Source organism: Acomys russatus, chromosome 9, assembly GCF_903995435.1.
Source record: "Acomys russatus chromosome 9, mAcoRus1.1, whole genome shotgun sequence".
NCBI lineage: Eukaryota > Metazoa > Chordata > Mammalia > Rodentia > Muridae > Acomys > Acomys russatus.
Genome location: NC_067145.1, coordinates 42,399,162 through 42,424,179, shown reverse-complemented (window position 1 = coordinate 42,424,179; position 25,018 = coordinate 42,399,162). Strand labels below are relative to the sequence as shown.

Sequence of the window (25,018 nt, the reverse complement as noted above, 5' to 3'; positions counted from 1 at the left end):
GTGTTTACACAACTTTGAGACAGGAGCTTCTCAGAACAAGGTTTGCAATCAGATATGGAAGGAGGGAGATATAGAAATCAGCATTTGAATTAGACAATAACCTTATGGTTACAGATACTCTACATAGGAAGTCTTTTACATTAAAACCTCTCTTTATTCTGAAACTTGACTTTTTTCTATATGACTTCTTTAATCAAAAATAGTACTTTTATATTTAATAATACCCTGCACATAATGAAGATGTTCTTTTGTATAGTAAGAGTTTGAATGTTTGAAAGCTAGTATCTAGCTTTGTTAAAAAAAGGGGATCTTCCGAGGAAGATGTACTAGAGTATAGTGCCATAAAGAGATAAAAGGAAATCTGTGCTGCAACCAGAGGCCATGTTGATGCCCATAATTCATGCTGCCAGTGAGAACCCTGTGGAAGTGTATGACTTGTGCTGCCGCCAGCTGTTATGGACAAAGAAGCTTCTTTCGTAGTGTGTCAATAACTGCAGACTCATAGCTGAAAATGAGGGACACTGAAGGTTTCTGTGACAAACTCCTTAATCCCCCCTCCTCCAAAAAGAGAAAAAGTCCGGACATCAAGCTATTGAAGACTCTTTTAAAAATTGTGATGAAGATGCTGAAGTGTAGCTCTTCACAGCCGATGGCTTCTGGTGAGGTGTGGGCTGGGGAAGGACTCGGCATTCTTTAAGAGGCTACCCACTAGGAGTTTGACTACGCTCTAGGCAAGTATATGGCAATACAAACTGGACTTTTTTTTACAGAGGGGTTACAAAGGTGTGAGGGTGAAGCAAATATAATCAGTGTGCATTGTGTGAAAGTCCCCCCCACAAAGTTAGTAAAAATATTATGTTGGGGGGAGACTAGATAAAGAGGAAACTAGGAGGATTAAGTAGGAAGGGTAATGGGAGGGTAGAGTAAAGGAGGAAATATGAGGAGGGACGATTAACATCAAAGGCCGTTTGAAAAGCCGTAGGGAAACCTACTATTGTAGAAGCTTCCTAAGATACGTACATGTATAAAAGGGATTTAAAAAAAGTCACCATATAATAGGGCAGACAATACTCCAACTAGACATCTATGCCACCAAATAAGACCTTCTGTGTTATAAATGGGTTACATCTTATTGAGACTTTGATCAAAGGGGTCCCATAGACCATCCCTTAGACATCACAATCTATTGCCAAGGATATTGGTTGTCTCCCCATCCAGCCTTAAAACACAACTGCTGAAGACATTACTTGCTAAAATTATCAAACATGGAGAAATCAAGCTGGTGCTCCACTAGAAACTTCTCCTCTATTGATTAGTGTTCGTGGTGCTGGAAGGTGCTTTCCATGCTACCAGAGGAAGAAGAAGTCATCATTGTCATCCAGATAAAACCATTGCAACCTACCACAGTAACCTGCCTTCAAGACACACTGAGGCAGTAGTGGCACAAATGTTATGTGAATAACCAACCACTCTTTGCTTGGATATAAAGTGTACTCCATGAGATGGAACCCATACCTGACATTGTTAAAGTGGTCAAGAACGTGAGATTAGATAGGTCATAGGCTTAGGGAAAAATCTAACACTATTATTCTGATTAAGGAACATAGCAATAAAATGATTTCTAATGACCTATTGCTATACCCACAGAGCAGGGCATTGCCCAGTCCTAACATGAGAAGCCACTTCTTGTAGTGGATTAAAATTGACATAAAGATCCACAACTGTCAATGTTCAGAGAGTTGGAGACTTTGGAGCACTCATCCCTAAATGAGATGTCTTTATCAAACCCCATCCCTTCAAGGCTCATGGATCCATGTGAGAGAGGAGGCAGAAAGATTTGGTAAAGCCAGAAGTGGTGTATGGCTCCAAGGAAACAGCACTTTCCAGATACAATAGGGCCAATACTTATATGGATTCATAGAGACTCTGACAATGTGTACAAACCTTGCACAGGTTCAAACTGGAGAAAACCTTAGCAGTGAAAAGAGGAAATAGACACTAAGATCCTCTCAAAACAAGAAGCTATTTGCAACTGATACCTTTTGAGAAAGGAAAAGACAGATTAATCACGCATCACTAGATATATCAGCCATTCTTCAGGGCAGGCCCCATGCCCAGAAACACTTGGCCACACAAGATAGACTCCATGTTCTTGTTGTTGTTTTGCTTTGTTTGGTTTTGGTTTGAATGTGTGTGTTGTTTGGTATTTTTTGTTTTATTATTTTTAATTTGTTTGAGTTGGCTTCCTTAAATGTGTGTTTTGAGAGAGGAGAGGAAGAACATGAAGCCGAGTCAGTGGGAAGGATCTGGGAGGAGTTGGGGGAGGGAAATAGTATAATTTGTGGGGAACAAAAGAAATCTATTGTGTACAGTAGGCTTTGAACTTTTTCAAACCTATTTTATTTGGGGCTCTTTGATGCTTATACCTCCCTTCCAACCCACATATCCTATATAGGAGAGAAAAGAGGCTAATGGGAACAGGAGACGTAGACCTTTTTAGACTCAGTTCCTTGGAGCGGTTCCATTCTTCATAGGCAGGATTCCAGTAGACTTGTGAAACAGCAAACCAGCAATTCAGGCAAGGTGACTGCAACCACAGCAGCTGGAATCTCGAAGTGTTCTCTGGAGAGGTTCTCTCTAGGAGTGTCTCCAAGTGGAGCAATGAACAGTCAAACAATAGGAAATGATGCCAAGACCAAAAAGCCAAAAAAGCCAACCCCCTTGTTGTGGCTTATGTATATATATATATATATTCCATACTACGATGTTTATCAGTTGGCAAAGACCATGCCCCTGCAAGAGGTGGTTCCTCTTCCAGTGGACAAACATCACCTGTTTTCTCACAAGTTTGTTTTCAGCAGACAAATACTGTACGCCCTCACACAAGTCTGTTACACATCCCACACTTGGGATCTAAAAACAAAAACAAAAACACATTTACATCCACTACAGTGTACCTCTACCTGTTCTTACACTAACCCAAGAAAAGGTAGCCAGGAGCCTGAATTTTTTTTTAACTTGTATTTCATTACTTTTTTAAGTAGAACATCCCTGATGAGGATGCTTAAACAAGACAGATCAGTCTCAAGCTGCTTCATCCAGGTCACCTAATATAATGCAGTTAAGAGCCTGAATTTTATGTTGTTTATTTGTGTCATTTGCTGCTTTACATATTTATAGGTTATTAATAATAAGTTTTTATATTGTTGAGTTTCATAAAATTTAAATCATGTAAGTTATTTCACAACTTTCATCTTTCTTTTTCTTTATTTTTATTTTACGTCTGTGCACATTTTGCCAACACAGATGTCTGTGTACTACATGTGTGCCTGATGCCCAGGGAGGATAGAAGAGAGCATCAAATTCACCAGGACTGTAATTATATATGTTTGTCAGCCACCATGTGAGTGCTGGGAACTGAACTGAGGTCCTTCTATAAAAGCAATCAGTGCCCTTAGCCACTGAATCATTTCAACATCCGCAATTTGCATCTTTCTTAATATTTTCTTAGACTGATCTAAATTGATTTATAATGCAGTTATTCTTATTTTTCTGGGTTTCAGTTTTATGTTTATTATTATATAGTAATTTCATGTAGCCTTTAGTCAACAAATATTCTGAATATTTTAGTCACCAAACATGTTTTTGAAAGCAATTGCTTGGTTGTAAGATATACTCATCATAAACTGTCTGTAGAGTTATTTTCAGTATGTGTTCCAAAGACTTTTTATTATTTTAACCTTTAGTCTGTGAAATTGAGAGTGATTACAAAGACAGGTGTATGGGAAATAATTGGAGGCATGCGACCTAGAAAACCATGTATGGGGCAGTTGTGCTAATGCCACGAAGTAGCAGCAGAGACTTCTGTGCACTTCAGTAGGAATAGCAGGGAGAAGAGTCAACTTCCGATTTATACAGGATAGAAATCTGGGGTAGAAAGAAAAGACGTTTTTAACCCAGCATTTGCAGTTAGAAACTATTCAGATGGTCTTGACACTTGGACAAAAATTAGAAAACAATATAAAAACCAAGTAGAGAGAGAATACACACACACACACACACATACACACACACACACACACACACACACAGAGAGAGAGAGAGAGAGAGAGAGAGAGAGAGAGAGAGAGAGAGAGAGCGAGAGAGAGAGAGAGAGAGAGAGAGAGAGAGAGAGAGAGAGAGAGAGAGAGAGATAGAGAGAGCTCTGAAAACTCCAGTTGGTTAAGTGCAGGAAGGAGAAGAGCCTGAGTTCAGGACTGAAGGACCAAAGGCAGCAAGAAGAGAACTGGACTTAACAGTAAGATGCCAAAGAGTCTGATGAAGGAGGGAACTGTCAGCAGTACTGCATCTGCAAAAGGATGCATGCATGACCTGAAAGTGCCCTGCATTTGACACTGCTGCAATGTCTGTTCCCTGGAGGGAGGGTGATGGCTGTCCTGCTGCTGTGCACTGAGGAGGGGATGGACATAAGCAGATAAAGATGCAGAGAGCTAAACTTGTGCCGAAGGTTGGGTCATTGCTGGAGATGAACTCAGGGTTGAGGAAAGGTTTTCACATGGCCAATAGTGAGGGGAGTTGCCAGTAAAAATGAGAAAACTGAACAAAAAAAGTGGTCATTATTGTTTAATAATGTCACTGGGAACATGTTTGAAAAGACATATCTCAACGAGGGAGATATGTGGCTTTAGACAAGAGGAGAGATTTTCCATTTTATCAAGAGACCCAGAGACATCGAACTATCAAAGGCAGTTGGGGAAGTTTCTGTGTTACGACTTTTATCCACATGTGAGAATACTTCATTTAAATTAACTTGGATATCATTGTATTATTCACATTAATTTCTGATGGCTTGTATTATTTTACATTCTAAAAAATAATTGAGATTATAAAATGTCTCATGATGCCCTGCTTAGAATGAAAGCATATGAGATGTGTGAGTTGTGAGCTGCTGGAGCACAGCACAGGTTTTAGTGACTTCCTATTTGTGTCTCTTTTGTGCCTGTGGCTTTGTGTTGCCACTTAATTTTCCTTACAGCACCAAACCGTGTAGCATAGGGCTTGCTGTTCAGGAACAAAATCAAGTGAAGAGTGAAAAAAGTGCCTCTGTTGCTTATAAACCATTACCGCAGGGGAACAGGTGATCTATTGAGTGTAAGTGTGAGATATACTGAGCTTGTGGTGTAGTTAAGAGGAATATTTCAATTTTAAAAGAAACAAGCATTAAGGATTTATGTTTAGCAAGCCTCTGGGGCTGTTGGTAGCAACGGGTCTGGAAAAGTTGGGTTCACTCACTCTGAGATGCCCTATATTTCCCAAATAAGATCAAATCCCATGAGTGTTCTGCTCTGTGTGTGTGTGTGTGTGTGTGTGTGTGTGTGTGTGTGTGTGTGTGTGTGTGTGTGTCCTGGAACCCGTGTGTGTGTGTGTGTGTGTGTGTGTGTGTGTGTGTGTGTGTGTGTGTGTCCTAGAACCCTGTTTCTTGAGGGTCGGCCTCACTAACTATAGGAAGAACACAAAAATTAATAATGGAAATAGTTTACTTTTAAGTTGCAATAGATCATAAATGAAACCATTTTCACCCCCGCCCCCGTCTCAGTTAATCATGACTTTAAACTGGGTTTAGGCAGCTACTGAATGATAGTGAAAAGCATTGCTCAGGGCTTTCTTCCAAGCCACATAGCTGCCATCTTTGGGAGTGCAGCTGTACTCACTTGCATATGGTCTTCCCAGTTGGGCTCGTTGTCCGTTCCCACCCTGTCATAGAGAGGCAGGCAGGGTCATGGGAGCATGACAGGAGCATACAGCCACTCCATGCAACCTGTTGGATGCAGTGCTGCCCCAGTTGCCCTTGGCCCGGGGAGTGCCTAGAGGAGACTATGGGACAGGGGTCTCCATCTATAGAGGGGACAGCTATGGAAAAGCCATCCTCTCTGCCGGGTAAAGACTTTTTGGTGTTGTCTTTTGTCGGGGAAGTCCCCACTCTGCAGCAACTAGCCTGTCACTAATGCTCTGTAAGGAAGCCATTATAGACTCATTGGCTTTCCAGAGTGAAGTTTTGTTGGTGGAATCATACCTTGGCTTGTCTTTGGGACTTTAGGAAAAGGAGTAATATTTGTTTGTTTGTTTTTCAAGACAGGGTTTCTCTGTGTAGCCCTGGCTGTCTTGAACTCACTTTGTAGACCAGGCTGGCCTCCAACTGACAAAGATCCGCCTACCTGCCTCTGCTTCCCGAGCCTGCACCACCTCGCTGGGCTGGGAGGATTTTCTTACTTCTCCCACAGGGAAGGGATTTTAGCAACAGGCATAGTCCTCCTTCTCACCAGTGACATGCTGTGTTGTCTACTGTTCATGAGTCCTTGTTTCCCAGGATGATGATTTGATGGCATGTATAGTGGTGTGTGCCTTGTCATTACCTGGAGGCCCTTCAGACTTCCCCGGGGCTGTCTCCCTCCAGCTGTATACAGTGGCTAACCATTGGAGGGAAGAAGCCACTGGATATGTTTTAGTAACATGTTCTTCCAAACCCGCTCTTAAATGGGCAGATCCATCATTTACAGTATTTCTGCAAAGACCAACTTGAAAGCAAGGAAGCAAGCAAAGCTGCTATTCTTTTCACATCCAGGGGACCCTGGGCTGCTTCACCTTGCCAGGCTCCAGCGGTCCAGCCTGTCTTCTGGCTTCTTTGGCACTGCCGTCTGCCTTTGAATGAGGCTTAGGAAATTCAGCATGGCAGGGGGCTTTCTGGAAGTGCTTCAGTCTTCTTTGAAAGCAGAGAAGTCATTATTTGCCATCCAAGGGGCAGGGGGGAGGGTGACGACATTGGCTACCATGGAAACCCCCAGTGTCCATCGCTGCAGCTGCTTTCACTGCTGCACTAGCTTCTGTTGCCTACAGCAGCATCCATTGCCACCTCAGCCTCCATTACTGCACCGCCATCCACAGGTGTGCATGTTCCCATTGCTGCATTTGTTTGACTTGTTTGGGATTATGTGTCTGTGAACAGTCCTTGAGTTGTATCAGAGACAAAAAAAAAAAAAGTCTTTTGTGTGATGTGTTGTGTCTGTGTGTTACATATATGTTTGTGTGCATTGTACATGTGTGTGGTGTATGACAGTATATGTGGGCATTCATGCAGTGGCCAGAGGAGGACTTTGGGAATCCTGTTCTGTCACTCTCTGCTTTACTTCCTTGGGGAAGGGAAGGGTTTCTTGATGAAAGTGGATCTAGGATGCAGATCAGCAAACTCCAGCAAAGCTTCTGTCTTCCTCTGCCCCATCTCCATTGCTGGGATGAGAGGCGCCATGGCCCTATCTGACTGATGCATGAATGCTGTGGGGATCTAAACCAGCACTTAGCCACTCATGCCCTGCCCCAGCCCAGGCTCCTGTGTTCAGGAAATCTAGGTAGAAAACAAACACTCTCCTTTGTATGGCTCCCAAATGAATATTTATATCTGAAGATACAAACTGAAGAATTGTGTAGTAGGAACGGATCGCTTTAGAACAGAATGCTGCCTGAAACCAAGAAGAGTAGAAAGACAAAGCTTTGGAACAATCAAAACAGATGTTAGAGCAGCCACGTGCTAGTGTCAGCTGTTCCTTCATGGAAAACAGCATGCTTAAAGCAAGCTGCGCTTCCTGGCAAGCAGTCCTTGCTGGCTGTGGGGCAGGGCCCTGGGCAAGGTGCACGCATGCTGCCTGTATGGCTTAGGGGAACCTTAGCACTCCGCCTCTGGTTTCATTTGCAAAGTAGAGATGGGTGTGGACCTGCTCTAGGTGAGCTGGGACTTTGTGCTTCACTTAGAACAGTGGTTAGCATACAGTGACACACAGGGAATGTCAGCTACGTGCTCTCTCAGCACACACACTATCACTGTCATCTCCATCACTCCACTACTGCTTGGTAAGCCAGCTCCCGTTTATGCAAGGAATTAGAACCATAACACAGAGGGAGAAGGCATGTGTAGAGGTAAAATCCCTTTTAAGGTTAGTGTGTGATAGCTGGTAGCTCAAAGCTGTAAATGCTAAGCATAAGGACTCCAACAGCACAAGTGTCCGCTATGTGCTACTTAGTGCTGGGGAAAACTGCCAGAAGCCTCCAGGAGCTCCTGGGGTTACTAAAGCATGTTAGCACAATTCTCTTCCATCGCTCAGTGACTGGGAATCAGGACAAACATACATATAACTCAGATAAGACGGGAAATGGTTTGCATTTTAGAAAATGCCAGAGCAAAACTCCAAGAATGAATGAATGAATAAATGAATGAATAGAAACATTTAATGTCCATTTTTGGAGGATTTAGGGAATTTATAAATTTTATTGTGCTGCATATTTTTGGCTTCCTCTTTGCATTCCAGATTAGTTTTTCTTCAGAGTTACTTGTAAATGTGCCTTTTACATATGCGTATTATTTCTGTTAAATGCCAAGCAAGACTTGAACATGCCTCATTTTTGTTTTCACACCAGCCATCCCTGCACAGAAACCTGCACATCTATCAGTCAGGCTGGCTCTGTTTACCCTGCAGTTCTGTTGGCCAGGACTTGACAGTCTTACCTGTGAGATATGTCGCCTGTCAGCCACTTTCAGTACGAACCATATTGTACACCTCCTGGAGAACACGGCGCCATTTTGTTCTACCATGTTCATAGCAGCCTTATTCATAATAGCCAGAACATGGAAACAGCCTAAGTGTCCATCAGTAGAAGAATGGATAAAGAACCTGTGGTATATAGACTCTATGGAATACTATTCAGCTATTAAAAACAAGGAATTCCCGAAATTTGTGGATAAATGGATTGAGCTAGAAATGATCATAATGAGTGAGTTAACCCAGAAGCAGAAAGAATCAAATGGTATATACTCACTTATATCTGCATACTAGCCCAAGGGGCATGTCCCACGAAAGCCTTCATTTACCAGGAAACTGGGACAGAGGGGAGGACATCCTATTGGGACTCTAGATGAGAGAAGCATGGGAGAATAGCAAAGTAGAAGGATCCAGAGGGTCCTAGAAACCTACAAGTAGAACATTATGATAGGCAGATTTGGACCCAGAGGTCCCGCTCAAACTAAGGCACCAGCCAAGGACAATACAGGAGGTAAACTTTAAGCCCCTACTCAGATCTAGCCAATGGTCAGAACATTCTCCACAGTTGAGTGGAGAGTGTGATATGACTTTCTCACGTACTATGGTGCCTCACATTTGACCATGTCCCCTGGAGGGGGAGACCTGGTGGCACTCAGAGGAAGGACAGCAGGTTACCAAGAAGAGACTTGATACCCTATGAGCATATACAGAGGGAGGTAACCTCCCTCAGGAACAGTCATAGGAGAGGGGAGTAAGGGGAAAAGGGGAGGGAAGGAAGAATGGGAGGACACAAGGGATGGGATAACCATTGAGATGTAACAATAATAAATTAATAATAAAAAAAGAAAACAACAACAACAACATCAAAAAGCCATTTTGTTCTAAACCATTTAAAACACATTTAAAAGTGTTAGATGTAACACTCTTGTCTTACTTGTTTGAAATGGTCAGCCATGTTGGACATATTTACAGCACTGTATAGTTTCATCTTACAAACTGAATCTCTACACAAATCCATGTTTCCGGTCTTCCCTTTGGGCGCCGGCAGCCATGAGTCTGCTTTCCATTCCAGGCATTTATTTCTGTCCTGTGTGTGAATCGAACCGTACGATATTTACTGTTTTATCTCTGGATTATTTCACGTTGTGTAAGGTCCTCACGTTTCAACCATGTTGTGGCAATGACAGCATTTCCTTCTCTGCTTGTCTATCACCCCACTGTTTCTAATAACAATTTTTGTTGGCTATTTACCTACTGAAGGGCTTTTAGGTGAAGTACCTTCTGGCTCTCATGAAAAATGCCAGTGTGACCATAGATTCACAAATGCTTCCTCGAGATCTTACCTTCAATTCCTTTGTCTAAACATAAAGAAGTGGAATTTCAAAATAATATAATTCAACTTTTCATTCTTAAGAAAACGAAAAAACAAAAAACTTCATTTGTTTTTCATAGTGGCTGCCCTGATTTTTATCCCCAGCAAGAACACACAAGTTTCTAGTTTCTCCTCATCACAAACGTTTCCCACTATTGGATAGTTACTTCGATGTTGGATATGAAGTGTTACTTCACTATGTTTTTTAAATTATGTTTTTTCTATGTTTAGGGATGTTGACAAATATTTTGTCTGCTTGCTCGCTGTTTGTACATCTTCAGAGCTATGTCTATTTCAGACTTTTTTTGGCCTATTTTTGACTTGATAGCTTGTGACTTTCTTTTTTGTTGTTGTTGTGGTGGTTGCTGAATTGCAGAGGCTCTCTCTGTATATTTGGGTGTTAGCTTTATAGCGAACACATGGCTAGGAAATACTTTCCTTTGCTCTTTAGACTGCATTTCCATTTTGTGACTGCTTTCTTTGCTAAATAATTTTAAGCTTGATAGAACCTCGTTGTCTATGTTTGGCTTTGTCAGCCTGGTTTGGGTTTTGAGAGTCACACTCAAGAAAAACGCCCAAGTCTAATGTCACAATGACTTTAAATATTTTTTTTTCTGGAAATTTTGTTGTTATAGGTTCTTGGTTTTGGTTTTAATCATTTTGGACCATGTTTTGTAATCTTATCATAGGTAAAGGTTTGATTAAATTAATTCCTTTATCTGTAGATGGCCAGGTTTTGCAGGACCATTTGTTCCAGGGGTTGCCCAGGTTACTCATGGCAAAGATGAGTTTGTTTCCTGTGGACTGACTCCGAGTGTGCCTTCCTGACGTGTTCTGACTGTCACTCCATAGCTATGGCCTGTATTTGAAAATCAGGACAGCAAGAGCCTCGCTTTGCAGGACCAGGTGACTCTTTGAGATAGTAGAGATTCTACATACATTTAGGTCTTTTATTATTATTATTATTATTATATCCTGAAAATGCTGTTAGGATTTTTGATATTGTTGGCATTGAATCTTTCAATAAGATTAGATGATATAAATATTTTAATATCAAACTGCTTAATCAGGTTGTCTGGTAAATACTAGATGCCAATCTTGTCTTTAATTTTTGAGATGATAATATAACTATAATATTTCTCCCTTTCCTCTCCTCCCTTCAAACTCTTCTGTATATACCTCTCTGTTCCCCTTCAAATTCATGGCCTCTTTTTTCATTAAATGTTATTACATGAATATATGTATTTAATATATATCCCTAAGTATAACCTGTTCTGTCTATATAATGTTACTTATATATATGTTTTCAGGATGGACTAATTTAAGCAACATTTATCATTTTATTTATTTTTTTTATTTATTTATTTATTTTTTTTTTTATTAATTTATTCTTGTTACATCTCAATGTTTATCCCATCCCTTGTATCCTCCCATTCCTCCCCCCCCCATTTTTCCATTATTCCCCTCCCCTATGACTGTTTCCTGAGGGGGATTACGTCCCCCTATATATTCTCATAGGGTATCAAGTCTCTTCTTGGCTACTTGCTGTCCTTCCTCTGAGTGCCACCAGGTCTCCCCCTCCAGGGGACATGGTCAAATGTGAGGCACCAGAGTATGTGAGAAAGTCGTATCACACTCTCCACTCAACTGTGGAGAATATTCTGACCATTGGCTAGATCTGGGAAGGGGTTTAAAGTTTACCTCCTGTATTGTCCTTGGCTGGTGCCTTAGTTTGAGCGGGACCCCTGGGCCCAAATCTGCCTATCATATTGTTCTACTTGTAGATTTCTAGGACCCTCTGGATCCTTTTATTTGCTGTTCTCCATGCGTCTCTCATTTAGAGTCCTAATAGGATGCCTTCCCCTCTGTCCCAGTTTCCTGGTAAGTGAAGGCTTTCGTGGGACATGCCCTTGGGCTAGTATGCAGATATAAGTGAGTATATACCATTTGATTCTTTCTGCTTCTGGGTTAACTCACTCATTATGATCATTTCTAGCTCAATCCATTTATCCACAAATTTCGGGAATTCCTTGTTTTTAATAGCTGAGTAGTATTCCATAGTGTATATGTACCACAGTTTCTTTATCCACTCTTCTACTGAGGGACACTTAGGCTGTTTCCATGTTCTGGCTATTATGAATAAGGCTGCTATGAACATGGTTGAGCAAATTTTCTTGTTGTGTGCTGGAGCATCTTCTGGGTATATTCAAGGAGTGGAATAGCTGGGTCTTGAGGAAGCCCTATTCCCATTTTTCTGAGATAGCACCAGATAGATTTCCAAAGTGGCTGTACTAGTTTGCATTCCCACCAGCAATGAAGGAGTGTTCCTCTCTCCCCACATCCTCGCCAGCATGTGGTGTCGCTTGAATTTTTGATCTTAGCCATTCTGATGGGTGTAAGATGGAATCTCAGAGTTGTTTTGATTTGCATTTCCCTGATGACTAAGGAGGTTGAGCATTTCTTTAAGTGTTTCTCAGCCATTTGATACTCCTCTGTTGAGAATTCTCTGTTTAGTTTCCAAGCCCCATTTCTCAATTGGGTTATTCGTTTGGTGGTGTTTAATTTCTTGAGTTCTTTATATATTTTGGATATTAGACCTTTGTCAGATGTAGGGTTGGTGAAGATTTTTTCCCAGTCTGTAGGCTGTCGCTTTGTTCTCTTGACAGTGGTCTCCTGCCTTACAGAAGCTTCTCAGCCTCATGAGGTCCCATTTATTAATGGTTGACATTAGGCCTGGGCCGTTGGTGTTCTGTTCAGGAAGTTGTCTCCTGTGCCAATATGTTCCAGGCTCTTCCCCACTTTTTCTTCTAAGTGGCTTAGTGTCTCTGGTTTTATGTTGAGGTCTTTAATCCACTTGGATTTGAGTTTTGTGCAAGGTGACAAATAGGGGTCCAGTTTCATTTTTTACACATAGACCTCCAGTTAGACCAGCACCATTTGTTGAAGATGCTATCCTTTTTCCATTGAATGGATTTGGCTTCTTTGTCAAAAATCAAGTGACCATATGTGTGTGGATTCATATCTGGGTCTTCGATTCGATTCCACTGATCAACCAGCCTGTTGCTGTGCCAGTACCATGCTGTTTTAAGTACTATTGCTTTATAGTACAATTTGAGATCAGGTATGGAGATTCCTCCGAGCATCTTTTATTGTACAAGATTTTTTTAGCTATTCTGGGTTTTTTGTTTTCCATATGAAGTTCAGAATTGAAACTTTCAATGTCTTTAAAAAATTGTGTAGTTATTTTGATAGGGATTGCATTGAATCTATAGATTGCTTTTGGTAGGATGGCCATTTTTACTATGTTAATTCTCCCGATCCATGAGCAAGGAAGATCACGCCATCTTCTCAGGTCATCTTCAATCTCTTTCTTCAGAGTTTTGAAATTTTTTTCATACAAGTCCTTCACTTGCTTAGTTAGGGTAACTCCTAGATATTTTATATTGCTTGTGGCTAATGTGAAGGTGTGGTTTTCCTAATTTCTTCCTCTGCAAGCTTGTCATTTGTGTATAGGAAGGCTACAGACTTTTTTGAGTTAATTTTGTATCCAGCCAATTTGCTGAAGGTGTTTATCAGCTTTAGGAGTTCTCTGGTGGAGTTTTGAGGGTCACTTATGTACACTATCATATCATCTGCAAAGAGGGATAATTTGACTTCCTCCTTTCCCATTTGGATCCACTTGATCTCCTTTTGTTGTCTTATTGCTCTGGCTAGAACTTCGAGTACTATATTGAAGAGATATGGAGAGAGTGGGCAGCCTTGCCTTGTTCCCGATTTGAGAGGAATTTCCTTGAGTATCTCACCATTTACTTTGATTTTGGCTATTGGCTTGCTGTATATAGCCTTTATTATGTTGAGGAAAGTGCCTTGTATCCCCGATCTCTCTAAAACTTTAAACATGAATGGGTGTTGAATTTTATACATTTATCATTTTAATTACATAACTTTTCACCCACTTGTTATATTTGTTTGAAATTATTTTATTCTTTCAGTGTTATTATAAAAGAGATAACTTAAAATTTCCTTTTGTATTATTTATATAAAACAGCCAAATTTATTTCTTAATGATTAATAGAATTCTCTAGTGTTGCCATATGGTTCTGGGAACATTTTTTCATTGAGAGATTTCTGGTTACTGATTCAATCTTCTTACAAGTTACAGATCTATTCAGATTTTTAATTTATTCACAAATAAATCTTAGAATCTAGAAAGGTTTTCATTTTATAGAAGATTCTTGGTAACCATCTCTATTCATCTGTGTCTAGACCTCTCTTAGCATTGGGCTGCACCATAGTAAATCTTTGCACAGCTGGAATTGAATGCAGAGTCCTTGCATGCAATGCCACTATTATGTCATGAGGGCTACATCCTTAACCCTGTCCTTAGTAAAGCTCATCAGATGGCTTGGTGAGGCTCATCTAGGGGGGGCATCTTTTCTCAGTGAAGGACTGTCACTCTTAAACGGAGCTCAACATCTGTCAAAGGCTGGATCATAACACAGCTGCCTCATAGACAACATGCCATATTCCTGTAGCCACTTTTTTGTGATGGCCAGACGAAGCACTAGAAAGGTTTGGACATTAATGTCTCAAATAAATACCTCCAGTCTCTAAAATGCAGATTGTACATGAGTATTGGAATACAATTTGCAAAGTTTTTATCCCGTGTTAAATGAGCATCTGTATTGATAGTCTACATTCCCAAGGAGGCAAAAGTCAAAAAGAAGTCTCCTCAATTCACAAAGAAGGAACACGAGTTGCACATTCTCCATGTTATAGGGACTCTCAGAGCCGAATGACCATGTAATTTCCTAATCTTGATAGCATGTGATTTTTTTAGTTGGGAAGTAAACAGAGAAATGGTAGTGGCAGTAGAATAGGAAAATGATGCAAGTTGGCTGCAAACTCATAAGCCTTACTAGAAAATTAAGTCAAAGCCTCTTACACTTCAAGATGACAGTACGTGATGGTAGTGCAACCAGTCTCCATAGACATCCTGTCTTAAGGGTGGAGCTGGAACAAGAGAATAGGGAACTTTTATGGATTTCTGTCGAGCAAAAATTACTTGTCTCATTGAGATTAATGCAAGAACAGAATAAAAAAGTTTGAAGCAACTAAGGATTCATGTTGCTAAGTTTTCTGTAACAAAATTAGGATGTTTTTCTGCTGTTATTGTTGTTCAAGAGTCTTTTTACTTGGCAGTATTTATCTAATCAACTACAGTTTTTTTTAAACTCCAATGTTATGTCAGATCTAAAGTTAGCTTAATAGTCAAGAAATGCTTTTATGGCAATAAACTTTCAAATTTGCCTTAATGTTAACAATCATGAGACTGGCTGTTCCACTGTTGATTAATAACATCAAGGAATAAGTACCAATATAATGAACACCAATAACCTACAAATTCCACAATAGAAAATATTTAAAATACTCCAGTGTAGGGCTCAGAGTTTTGTTTTCACAGTATTAGGACGTAGGTAGTGAAATAGTGACACTGCATTCTATTGCTTCTCTTATTATCCTGTAATATAATGTCTTTCCACCTAGCCTTCTAGTGTTTGGGATGCCCAGAGTCTCAACAGTCACATACATATCCCCTCAAGAGCATGTTTCTATTTCTAGAAAAAATGTAGCTTCTCAGGGACCTTGACTGAAGAATGGCCCCTTCTATTGAGAAAGTTGTTTTAGTTTGTCTGGTTGGAAACTTCTGGAGGGACACATGGAGTAATGAGGCAGGAAGGGTGCATGTGTCCAGTTAGTGTAGTCAGCTAAATCAAGCCTGGTCATCAGTGAGTGAGCAGCAAGCCAGGGAGTACAGTGTTCATGTTTCTAGTCTTATTTCCTTCATTGTCTATGGGTAGTCCATTAGTGATTCAGGATTACTTGATGTCACTGCTTTATGTCTCATTTTTATGTACGTTACTTGCATATCACTCAACCTTTCTAAACACCATGCTGCTTTATGTATCTTCCTGTTGATGAGTTCATGATTTGGAATTAAATGTCATATTAGTACTTCCATAGTTAGCTTTGCTGAACCGAAGCGATCTTTTCCCCAGTCCTCTAAGTCTACCTTGACTGGGTCTGTTGATGGCAACTCTGTTATGACTGTGATTATGATTATTATTTGGTGTTGGGGTCGAACTCATGCTCTTGTGTCTGTCTGGTAGGTGAGTGATTTAACATTGGGTGATATATCTGCTCACTTTTCACTTTTTATTTTGAGACAGTGTTTATACAAGTTGCCCAGTCTAGCTTTCAAAGTTCGAACTGTGGTCCAGGAAGGACTTGACCATGACATCTTCCTACCCTAGCCTTCCTTGTAGCAGAGATCACAGGCATGTAGCATGAGGCCCAGCTGGACACTCCATTCTTATTATTTTTCTGGCCAAAAGGTTTGTCACCCTCATTTTTCTTTTCCTCTTACTTAACTGATAAGCGTATTTTGGTAGCTCCATTCCTTTCAAACTATATCTGCACTTTACTGAATGCATACTCACACAAATTAAAACAAAGAATTAAGGGTGAGTGACTTCAGAGAACAAGTTTAAATCCACACAGTTAGGACACGATCAAGTCAGAATTCTAATCTCCATTTTAAGTGGACTGACCAGATACAACAGGCTGTTTCCATCATTATACCAAATCTCCAAAGTAAATGTTGCCCTTGCTTTTTTACTCATAAAGTTAAAAAAATATGATGTAGCCTATTCTATAACTGAATCACTGTAAAGCAGAGTACAGGTGCCCATTGGGTCTTGTAAGGGATCTCTGTGTGCTCTGAAGTTCTAAGCTCAGATTGTAGAATCATTATTTAGTATTTTCTCTTAAGCGCTTCTGTGTTAGAAAGCCATCTTGTAACTTTTAATTCTTAAAAGCTTTAACTTTGTCTCATAGATTATAATGGAAAAAGAGAAAGGTTGAGATCTTGGTAGAGAGTTATAATGATTCTTGAAACACCTTTTGTAATGACGCATGTTTATAGTGGAATAACCGAAAGTAACAAAGCTGAAGTTTTCTAAGTTGCATTTCATTTCCCATCTGGACAGCTGGCCTGGTCTACGAACCAGTAGAATGTGTAGAACAGAAAACAGATTTAGATATAGAACCTTTGGGATCGATCACTAGTTTATCTAGATTCCTCTCTTTTATGTTTACATCTTAAAATTTACTGCTTTCCTCACCCTTAAACAGTTGTTTGTGTTAGTTTCATCCAAGGATGAAATCTAATAAGCATTTAAGTCAGAAAAGTGATTTCTGTGTCTCAATTTTTTTGTCTGTCTACTCACTGACCTATGTTTGCTTTGATAGGAACATCCAGTGTGGACTGACTTGTAAATATTCATATGGTCTTTTAAATAGGTCTCGAGGCAGTGAGACACACTGAGAGACCAAAACAACAACCGTGTGTCTTATTCAGGGTTTCTATTGCTGTGAAAAGACACAGCAACTCTGTGATGACCATAGAAACTCTTGTCAAGAAAGCGTTTAATTGGAGCTGCCTTCCCATGCGGAGGTTCAGTCCATTACTGTCATGGTGGGAAGTGTGGTGACCTGCAGGCAGACATGGTGCTGAGGAAGCAGATGATCTACACCTGCATCCACAGGCAACAGAAGGAGAGCGATGCTTGGTCTGGCCTGAGCAGAAACCTCAAAGCCTATCCCCTAGTGTCATGTCTTTTCCAACAAAGCCACACTTACTCCAAAAGGCCACTACTCCTAAGAGTGCCATTCCCTGTGAGCCTAGGAGGGCCATTTTCATTCACCCCTTCCACATGCCTCATGCAGGCACATGTGGTGCCGAGGAAGGAGCTGAGAGTTTGACATCTTGATCTTGATCCCCTGGCAGCCGGAGACTGTGTGCCACGCTGGGGATAGCTTGAGCATATGAGACCTCAAAGCCTGACCCTACAGTGACACACTTCCTCCAGCAAGGTCACACCTATTCTAATGAGGCCACGTCTCCCAATAGTGTTACTCCTTATGAACCTATGCAGGTCACTTTCATTTAAATCACCACAGAGTGTCTCAAAATGATTTCATGAGAGAACTGAATGAGTGAGAGGTTTGCCATGACAGTGGCCATAACAGTGGATGCTGTGTTATTCTAAACTTTGTTTACTTTGCTACTTCTAAAAAAAAAAAAAAAAAAAAAATCAGGTAGCAAACAACCATAAAATTAAAGTTTAAAAATGAAATATTTTACTTATAGAAAATGTGTTAGTTTTCTTAATATTTGCAGTGATAGACACGTATGAGCCTTCATGCTGTGAACCACTCTGTGGCCAATTACATTGCTGTCTTTTTTTTCTCCATAGTGTATGCCAATCAAAGGCCTAGGATTCGTGCTTGGAGCCTATCAGTGCATTTGCAAAGCAGGATTCTATCATCCCCGTGTCTTCTCAGTCAACAACTTTCAGAGTAAGTTTTTTTTTTGCTTCTGCACATACGTGTACACACACACACCACATCTGCTGACGATCCTTCAGATTCTGCCTAACCTTGCTGAGTAAGGTGAAATCCCCATCTACCTTCTTGAATCACTTAAAGGATTTTGGTTGGGGTTTGACATTTTCAGTGCTAGGGGTGGCAGGACATGAAGACCTGTGTTTAGCAACATGTTAGTTTTCAAAACCTTTGAAAGCCTGAAGGAGTCATAACTGTTGAAGATGACTCTGCCCATGCATTTTATTTAGGAGTTTGTTTCTATGCTGCTTTTCAATAGTGCATGGAAAGTTATCAGTGAGCAGATAATTTTTATTGTCACCTAATTTCCATTGTTCAGGTTGCCATTTATGTATTAGTGGAATCCTCCGCTTGGGGTGTCACCAAATTAAAGATGTAGCTGGTATGGTTTCTGAGGCTAAGTGCAATCCTTTGAAGCTTTTCAGATTGTCTGAAGAGTGCAGATCTTCACAGCTTGAGGCCTGAGCTCCCCATTATGTGCCCAGTGTTTGTCTGCAGTTACTCTCAGCTCTAAAATTTGAATGCCAGTCTGTCATTCCTTGGTAACACATTGCCACACACTCCCTTGCCGCTACTGGAGGGCCCTCCCATCCTGCCTCTTCATCCTCCTCTATCAGAATATAATTGTGGGAGTGACTTTTCTCTATTTTGCTATACAATGCCCACAGTCGAAGAAGAGAACGGACTCTCATATTTACAGGCATATTCACATCCAAAGTGGCTTGATTATATCAGGTTTATACATCAGCAATGAAACTTGGTCATCTGCTTGCTTTATTCGTATGCCAGAGAATGTTAGTGTTGCAATTCAAATACTGAGTTTTATTTTCTCTGCAATATAGACAAAACAATTCCATATGGCCATATTGGACATAATACCTGAAAATAAGGAATGTCATTGGTAAAATTGTGGGGATTTCATGGGAAATTGAATTTAAAAGCTGCTAAAAGTTTGACATATGCATTTCCATATAGTTATCCATTGATCTTTGACACTCTGAAACTGCTCTGTGTGGTAGCTTGCATCTCCAGGAGGCAATAGTCAGAAAGTACATTTGAGCCTCTACCCTAACGGTTCTCCTTTGTGACTGTTGGTAGACATTTATAGGTTTATTAACAGACTGTTTTTCTCTTCTTAGGAAACCTCATTCTTGGGTCTTGACTCTAATTACATTCTACTTCTTGGTTCCCCAGTCAGGCATCAACTCTTGTTCACAGTAATAGGTGTAGGCAGAATTATGGATGCTTCCATAGCTCCCACACACATCCTAAGTCCTGTGTTTATGTGTGGTGGGGTCTGTAAGAACAATCAGTCAGTCCTCCTGCTGAGAGACAAGGTGGTGATGAAATTATCTGAGCATTACCCTGTGACACAAGACTCCAATATAGGAGACAGAGGAAGAGAAGGAGGGTACACACACACACACACACACACACACACACACACACACACACACACACACACACACACACACACACACACACACACACACACACACACACACACACACACACACACACACACACACACACACACACACACACACACACACACACACACACACACACACACATACACACACACACACACACACATACACACACACACACACACACATACACACACACACACATACACACCACACACACACACACTCACACCACACACACACACACACACACATACCACACACACACACACACACACACACACACATACACACACACACACACACACACACACACACACACACACACACACTCACACACACACACACACACACACACACACACACACACACACACACACACACACACATACATACACGGGGGGTGGGTGGGAGGAAGGGGAGTAGGGGGAGGGGGAGAGACTTGTATTGGTTTTATGACATTGAGAAAATAAGCTATCTTGCTGTGAAAAGAGCATGCCTGTTGGAACTACAGGGCAGACACTCTCACTGACAGCCTTCAAGAAAACAGGAACTGCAGTTGAGCATTACAACCCGAGAGAGCTATTAGAGAACCAGAGCTCCTGGTGGCAGTGTGACCTAACCAGATATCGTGATTCCAGTCTGGCCAGAACTGCTGCTGGAAACCCAGGTGCTGTGTGCTCAGATTCTAATAAGCAGAAACACGGACACAACAAGCAAAACTTTCAAGCTCTGCGGGGCTTCTAGCATTTAGGAAGCATACAACCATGGTGACAATGCTTTCAGAATGTTGAAGCTTTTTCGTGTATGTGTGTGTGTGTGTGTGTGTGTGTGTGGTGTTTGTGTGTGCATGTGGGAGTACCCAAGCACCACAATGCCAGAGCTACTGTGGCGTTCTTCACATCTGCGGTCCAGACAACTTACAATTCAGCAGTGAAGGGGAAAGGGCAGAGTGAGCTTGTAATGTGTGAAAGTCTTTGGTATTTTGCATCTGATTTAGCCAGTTTTGTTCTCAGTTCCCACTGTGTGACCGAAATGAAACATCTAAATATTGTGGAGTCAGAGAATGACTGTGCCCCTTGCTTATAACACTATCAGGAGAAACTGGCTAACCTTTAACAACTTAGCTTTATTTAATTTGCACACTCCTACTTTTCTCCTTACTTTAAATGCTGATTTAAAAAAAAATTATAGGCTGGACTCATTCTCTAAGAACAAGTTGACTTTATTTTATTTTTCTCTTAAGTCTAACTCCCATATTATGCACACTGTTTCCAGAGAGAAGAGGCCACAGTTTTCAGAAAGATGACCTGTAGCTGAGTGTAGCTTTGACCCCAGCATCTACCTAATTATGACTGACCTTACTTAGTGACAGAGCAGGAAGCCAGTTATTGTGATGACTTGCAGCTCATAAAATACTTTTAGACCAAATGCATCTTTCCTGATGGCCTTGTGATATTGCATGAAAATCCAACACTTAATTTCTCCCTTTCCTAAGGAAAAAGTCTAGCACTCTGACCAGGAAATGGGGTGTTATCAACCAACGTCTATGCAAGCATTCATTATACTTCTTAATATGAATTAGAATATACCACATGACCTCACATTGTAACATTTTAATTTTTAGTCATATTAATCATTTAATCACAGTAATTCAGAAAATTATAGAAGTTACTTTCATATTTAAAAATTATATTATCTAAAATCAGCACACAAAGTGATGGTTTCATTATGGCCCTCATACACATAAACATACTGTCCCCGTTGCCTTCCTTTGCTCCCCTCTTCTCCCTCTGATCCTCCTGCTTCCCAGATGGACCCCCTTTGCTTTAATGTTGTGTGCAATAGATATGTATATAAAATCTTGATCCTTCATAAGAGGAAACGTGAGGTTTATCTTTTCCTGTGTTACCCCTGTTGCTTCTCCCTCTTCCTATTAGTTCCCCTTCTTCCCCTCAATAGTAGATTGAGCTTCTACTTTCGTGTCATTTATGTGAATATAGACATGTCTATTCCATATTATGGAAATGAAAACATGACGTTTGCCTAAACGTGGCTTTTTATAAACATCTCTTGATGTGATATTCATTTGGGAAGGATTGTGTAGCTACTTGTGCCATCTTTTGGCCATATGTGAAGGAGGTATTGGAGAACCCAAAATATGAGCGAACATGAAATCTTCTGGCCAAGTTCATGGCATATAATGAATCTCTATATATAGTTAGGCGAATGAAATATCTATATATACAAATATATACATATATAAAAACCTATATAAACCAATAGTACTGATGATACATATAATTCTTAAGGCCATTGATCATTAGCACTATCTTTTAAATTTTGGGCTGTACTGAGTTAACTAGTGACTTAGGTTAGAACTTTGGAGAATGAGTTTTATCAGAAGGAAGATATGGCCACTGAGTCTGTAGCAACAATGGCCATGAGGGAAAGGCACTAAGAAAGAACATGCTGGAGGTCAGAAGCATCAGGGCAAACTGCTTAGTTGCCTGATAGAGAGAATGAGCCCCAGAAAGCAGACAGACTGCACTGCAAAGATAACACTCACTGAATTTATAGTAGAATCCGAGACAAGGATTTCACATTTCCACACACAGTCTATGTGCTCTCTTCAGAGGAGAGCTATAATGTGGTCCTGATCTCTTGGAGAAAATGCAAATGTGTTTAAAAAAACCCTTCAAAATGTGAAGTGATATAAGCAGTTTTATTTAGATGTAAGCACACAGTAGACAGGGCCTTGTGAACACCACCCATGGTGTGTCCAAATGACGTGGTTTGAAACAAGGCTGACAGCCCTGAGACCTGGCTTCATGCATCTCTTTGGAAATCGGTAGTCGTGTGAGCTAATAGGCGCTGACACCTGGAGATGGCAGGATTTCAGAAAAAAACAGGTCCTGATGTACAGCTGTCTGCTCAGATCCAGGCTGTTCCCTTCCGGGTCGATGAAATGCAAGCACACAATGTTCTCCTCCCTCCCCATCCCCAAATTTACCCACCTTAGTATGGACTCCATCTTCAGCAACATCTCTGTTTTGTGTAGATGTGCTACCAGCTTTTTGGTTGAACTTCTTGTCACTTGGATCGACTTCAGTTTATACATCCTTCCAAATAAATCCCAAGTTACCAATGACCCGCAGCTGACGATGACGATCTGCGCTTAACCCTCTCAAGTGCTACTGCTATTGGAAAAGACATGGTACAGGAGACAGACAAAAAAGCATTTAGAGCCTATAAAATGAGATGCTCAGGGGAAAAAAAGTTTTTTGTTTTTGTTTTGTTTTAAGGCAAAATGCAGGAATACTAAGAGCTGAGCCTCTTGTTTCATAAGGAAAGGCTTCTTTGATGAAGGCTGCTAGGTGCATTTACATATGACTATAATACTAAGCTTTATAACGTAGTAAAGGATTATGATCTAGCAATGTGATGGTAGTAGAGTCTTTTGTAAGGTCTGTGTTTTCACTAGTCTCAGGAAGGAGCTAGGTTTCCACTGCCAGGCATTAGCTCCCTCCCGTTGAGTGGGCCTTAAGCTAATTTAGAGCAGCTCTTGGTTGTCACCAACGTGCGAGTGCAATTTATTGCACTTTTATGCATATCTTGCCACCCTGTTAATTGTCACGGCTCATAGGTGTTGCAGCTGGGTAGAACTGGGCTTAATTGCTTCCCACCCTTGGCACCTTGCATAGTGTTTTCTGGAGATATGGAAACCAGGCCACAGGAAAATGGCTTTTACATCAGATCCAGCTCGACCAGTGGTGCCAGGGCCACTGTAGACAAGTGCTTACTTTGCGTCTCAGTGGCTGTGCTATCAGCAGTTTGGGTACATTTTCATCCACGCAGGATAGCTCTGGTCACTAATAGGAGCTGTGAACTTCTATGTAATATCAGATGACAATTAAGCACATAGCCTTTGGGATAGGTGCTAGGTTTGAGTCCTACCTCAAAGATTTACTTGACTTGTGAGCTTGGCCAAAATATTTAGCCATTTACACAGTGCGTAAAATGTGATATTATCACTTGCTTTATGAGAATTTTATAAGGATAAAAATAAGATAACAGATAACAACAATCTAACCATAGTGGTCAGTACTCAGAGTGCTCAAAAGCGGTTCTGTCAACGTTATTTGGAAGTTTGCACTCTCTTTCTTTTTCCTATTCCGCCCATGATTGTCCCCTTGAGCTGGTGTCTGTTCCACCTCGTGGCACAAGAGCAGATTTCCTGTCCTCAGAGGTTTTCAAGTCACCCTGTCCTGTGATTCTATGTTCTGAGGCATCTCCAGAATACAAATACCTTCCTACTTGCCCACTTTCTGAAAGTGTACATGGCCGTGTCCTCCTCCCAATCCATTTATCTTATTGTTATGTTGTTTTTCTTTAGTACTCTGCTGTTTAGGGAGTTACTTATGTTCACAGTTGTTTCTCAAATAAACACAACAACCAGTCGTTCCCACAGCAGCTCATTGCGTTAGGCAGAATATCTGTAGGCTTGTTTACAAATACTTCAGTGACCATTTTCCCTGCATCTTGTAATCGTTTTTGATTTTCACTTTCTATTTTCCTACTTGCTTTCTCTTTCTGTATAAAGATATATTGCTTACATTGGAAAAACCATGAGCCTCTAAGAAGACATAACATACAACACCTTGAACTTCCATTATGAGATCATAAGGATGTAAATAATGTGTGTCTCTAGGTAAAAATACATGAAATTACCTTGAAGTAATTTAACATGATTAAAAATTACTGACATCTGAGATTCAGAACATTATCAGTTTAGAGGATGGCCATTTTTCAAGGAATTTTTTTTTTTTTTTATCAGTGGTAGATTTACCAGTTCTTTGTGATTAGGACAAAATTTCAATTGACAAAGTCAACTTACTGTGTATAATGAAAGTGTGTGTGTGTGTGTGTGTGTGCATGTACATGTGGATAAACATGTGTGGTGTGGTGTATGTGTGGTGTGTATGTGATACATGTATGGTGTATTGTATGTGTATTTGTGTATGTATGTATGTGCACACATGGGCTTGTACATGCAAATGTGGAAGACAGAGGTTGACAAGGGTATCTCTTCCATTGCTGTCCACCTTTGTGAGACAAGGTCTTTTACTGAGTCAGGAACTTGGCACTTTGCACAGTAAGTC

At 40.7% G+C, this 25,018-nt stretch overlaps 1 protein-coding gene across 1 annotated transcript in view; it reads left to right on the top strand.

Annotated features, from left to right (window-relative positions):
• The window catches only part of Gpr158 (G protein-coupled receptor 158), a 346,810-nt gene that overhangs the window by 141,182 nt on the left and 180,610 nt on the right, over positions 1 to 25,018 (top strand). The window contains exon 3 of the mRNA XM_051151238.1: positions 18,279 to 18,381. Within this exon, the coding sequence (XP_051007195.1) occupies positions 18,279 to 18,381 (103 nt within the window). The remainder of the gene's footprint in view (positions 1 to 18,278; positions 18,382 to 25,018) is intronic.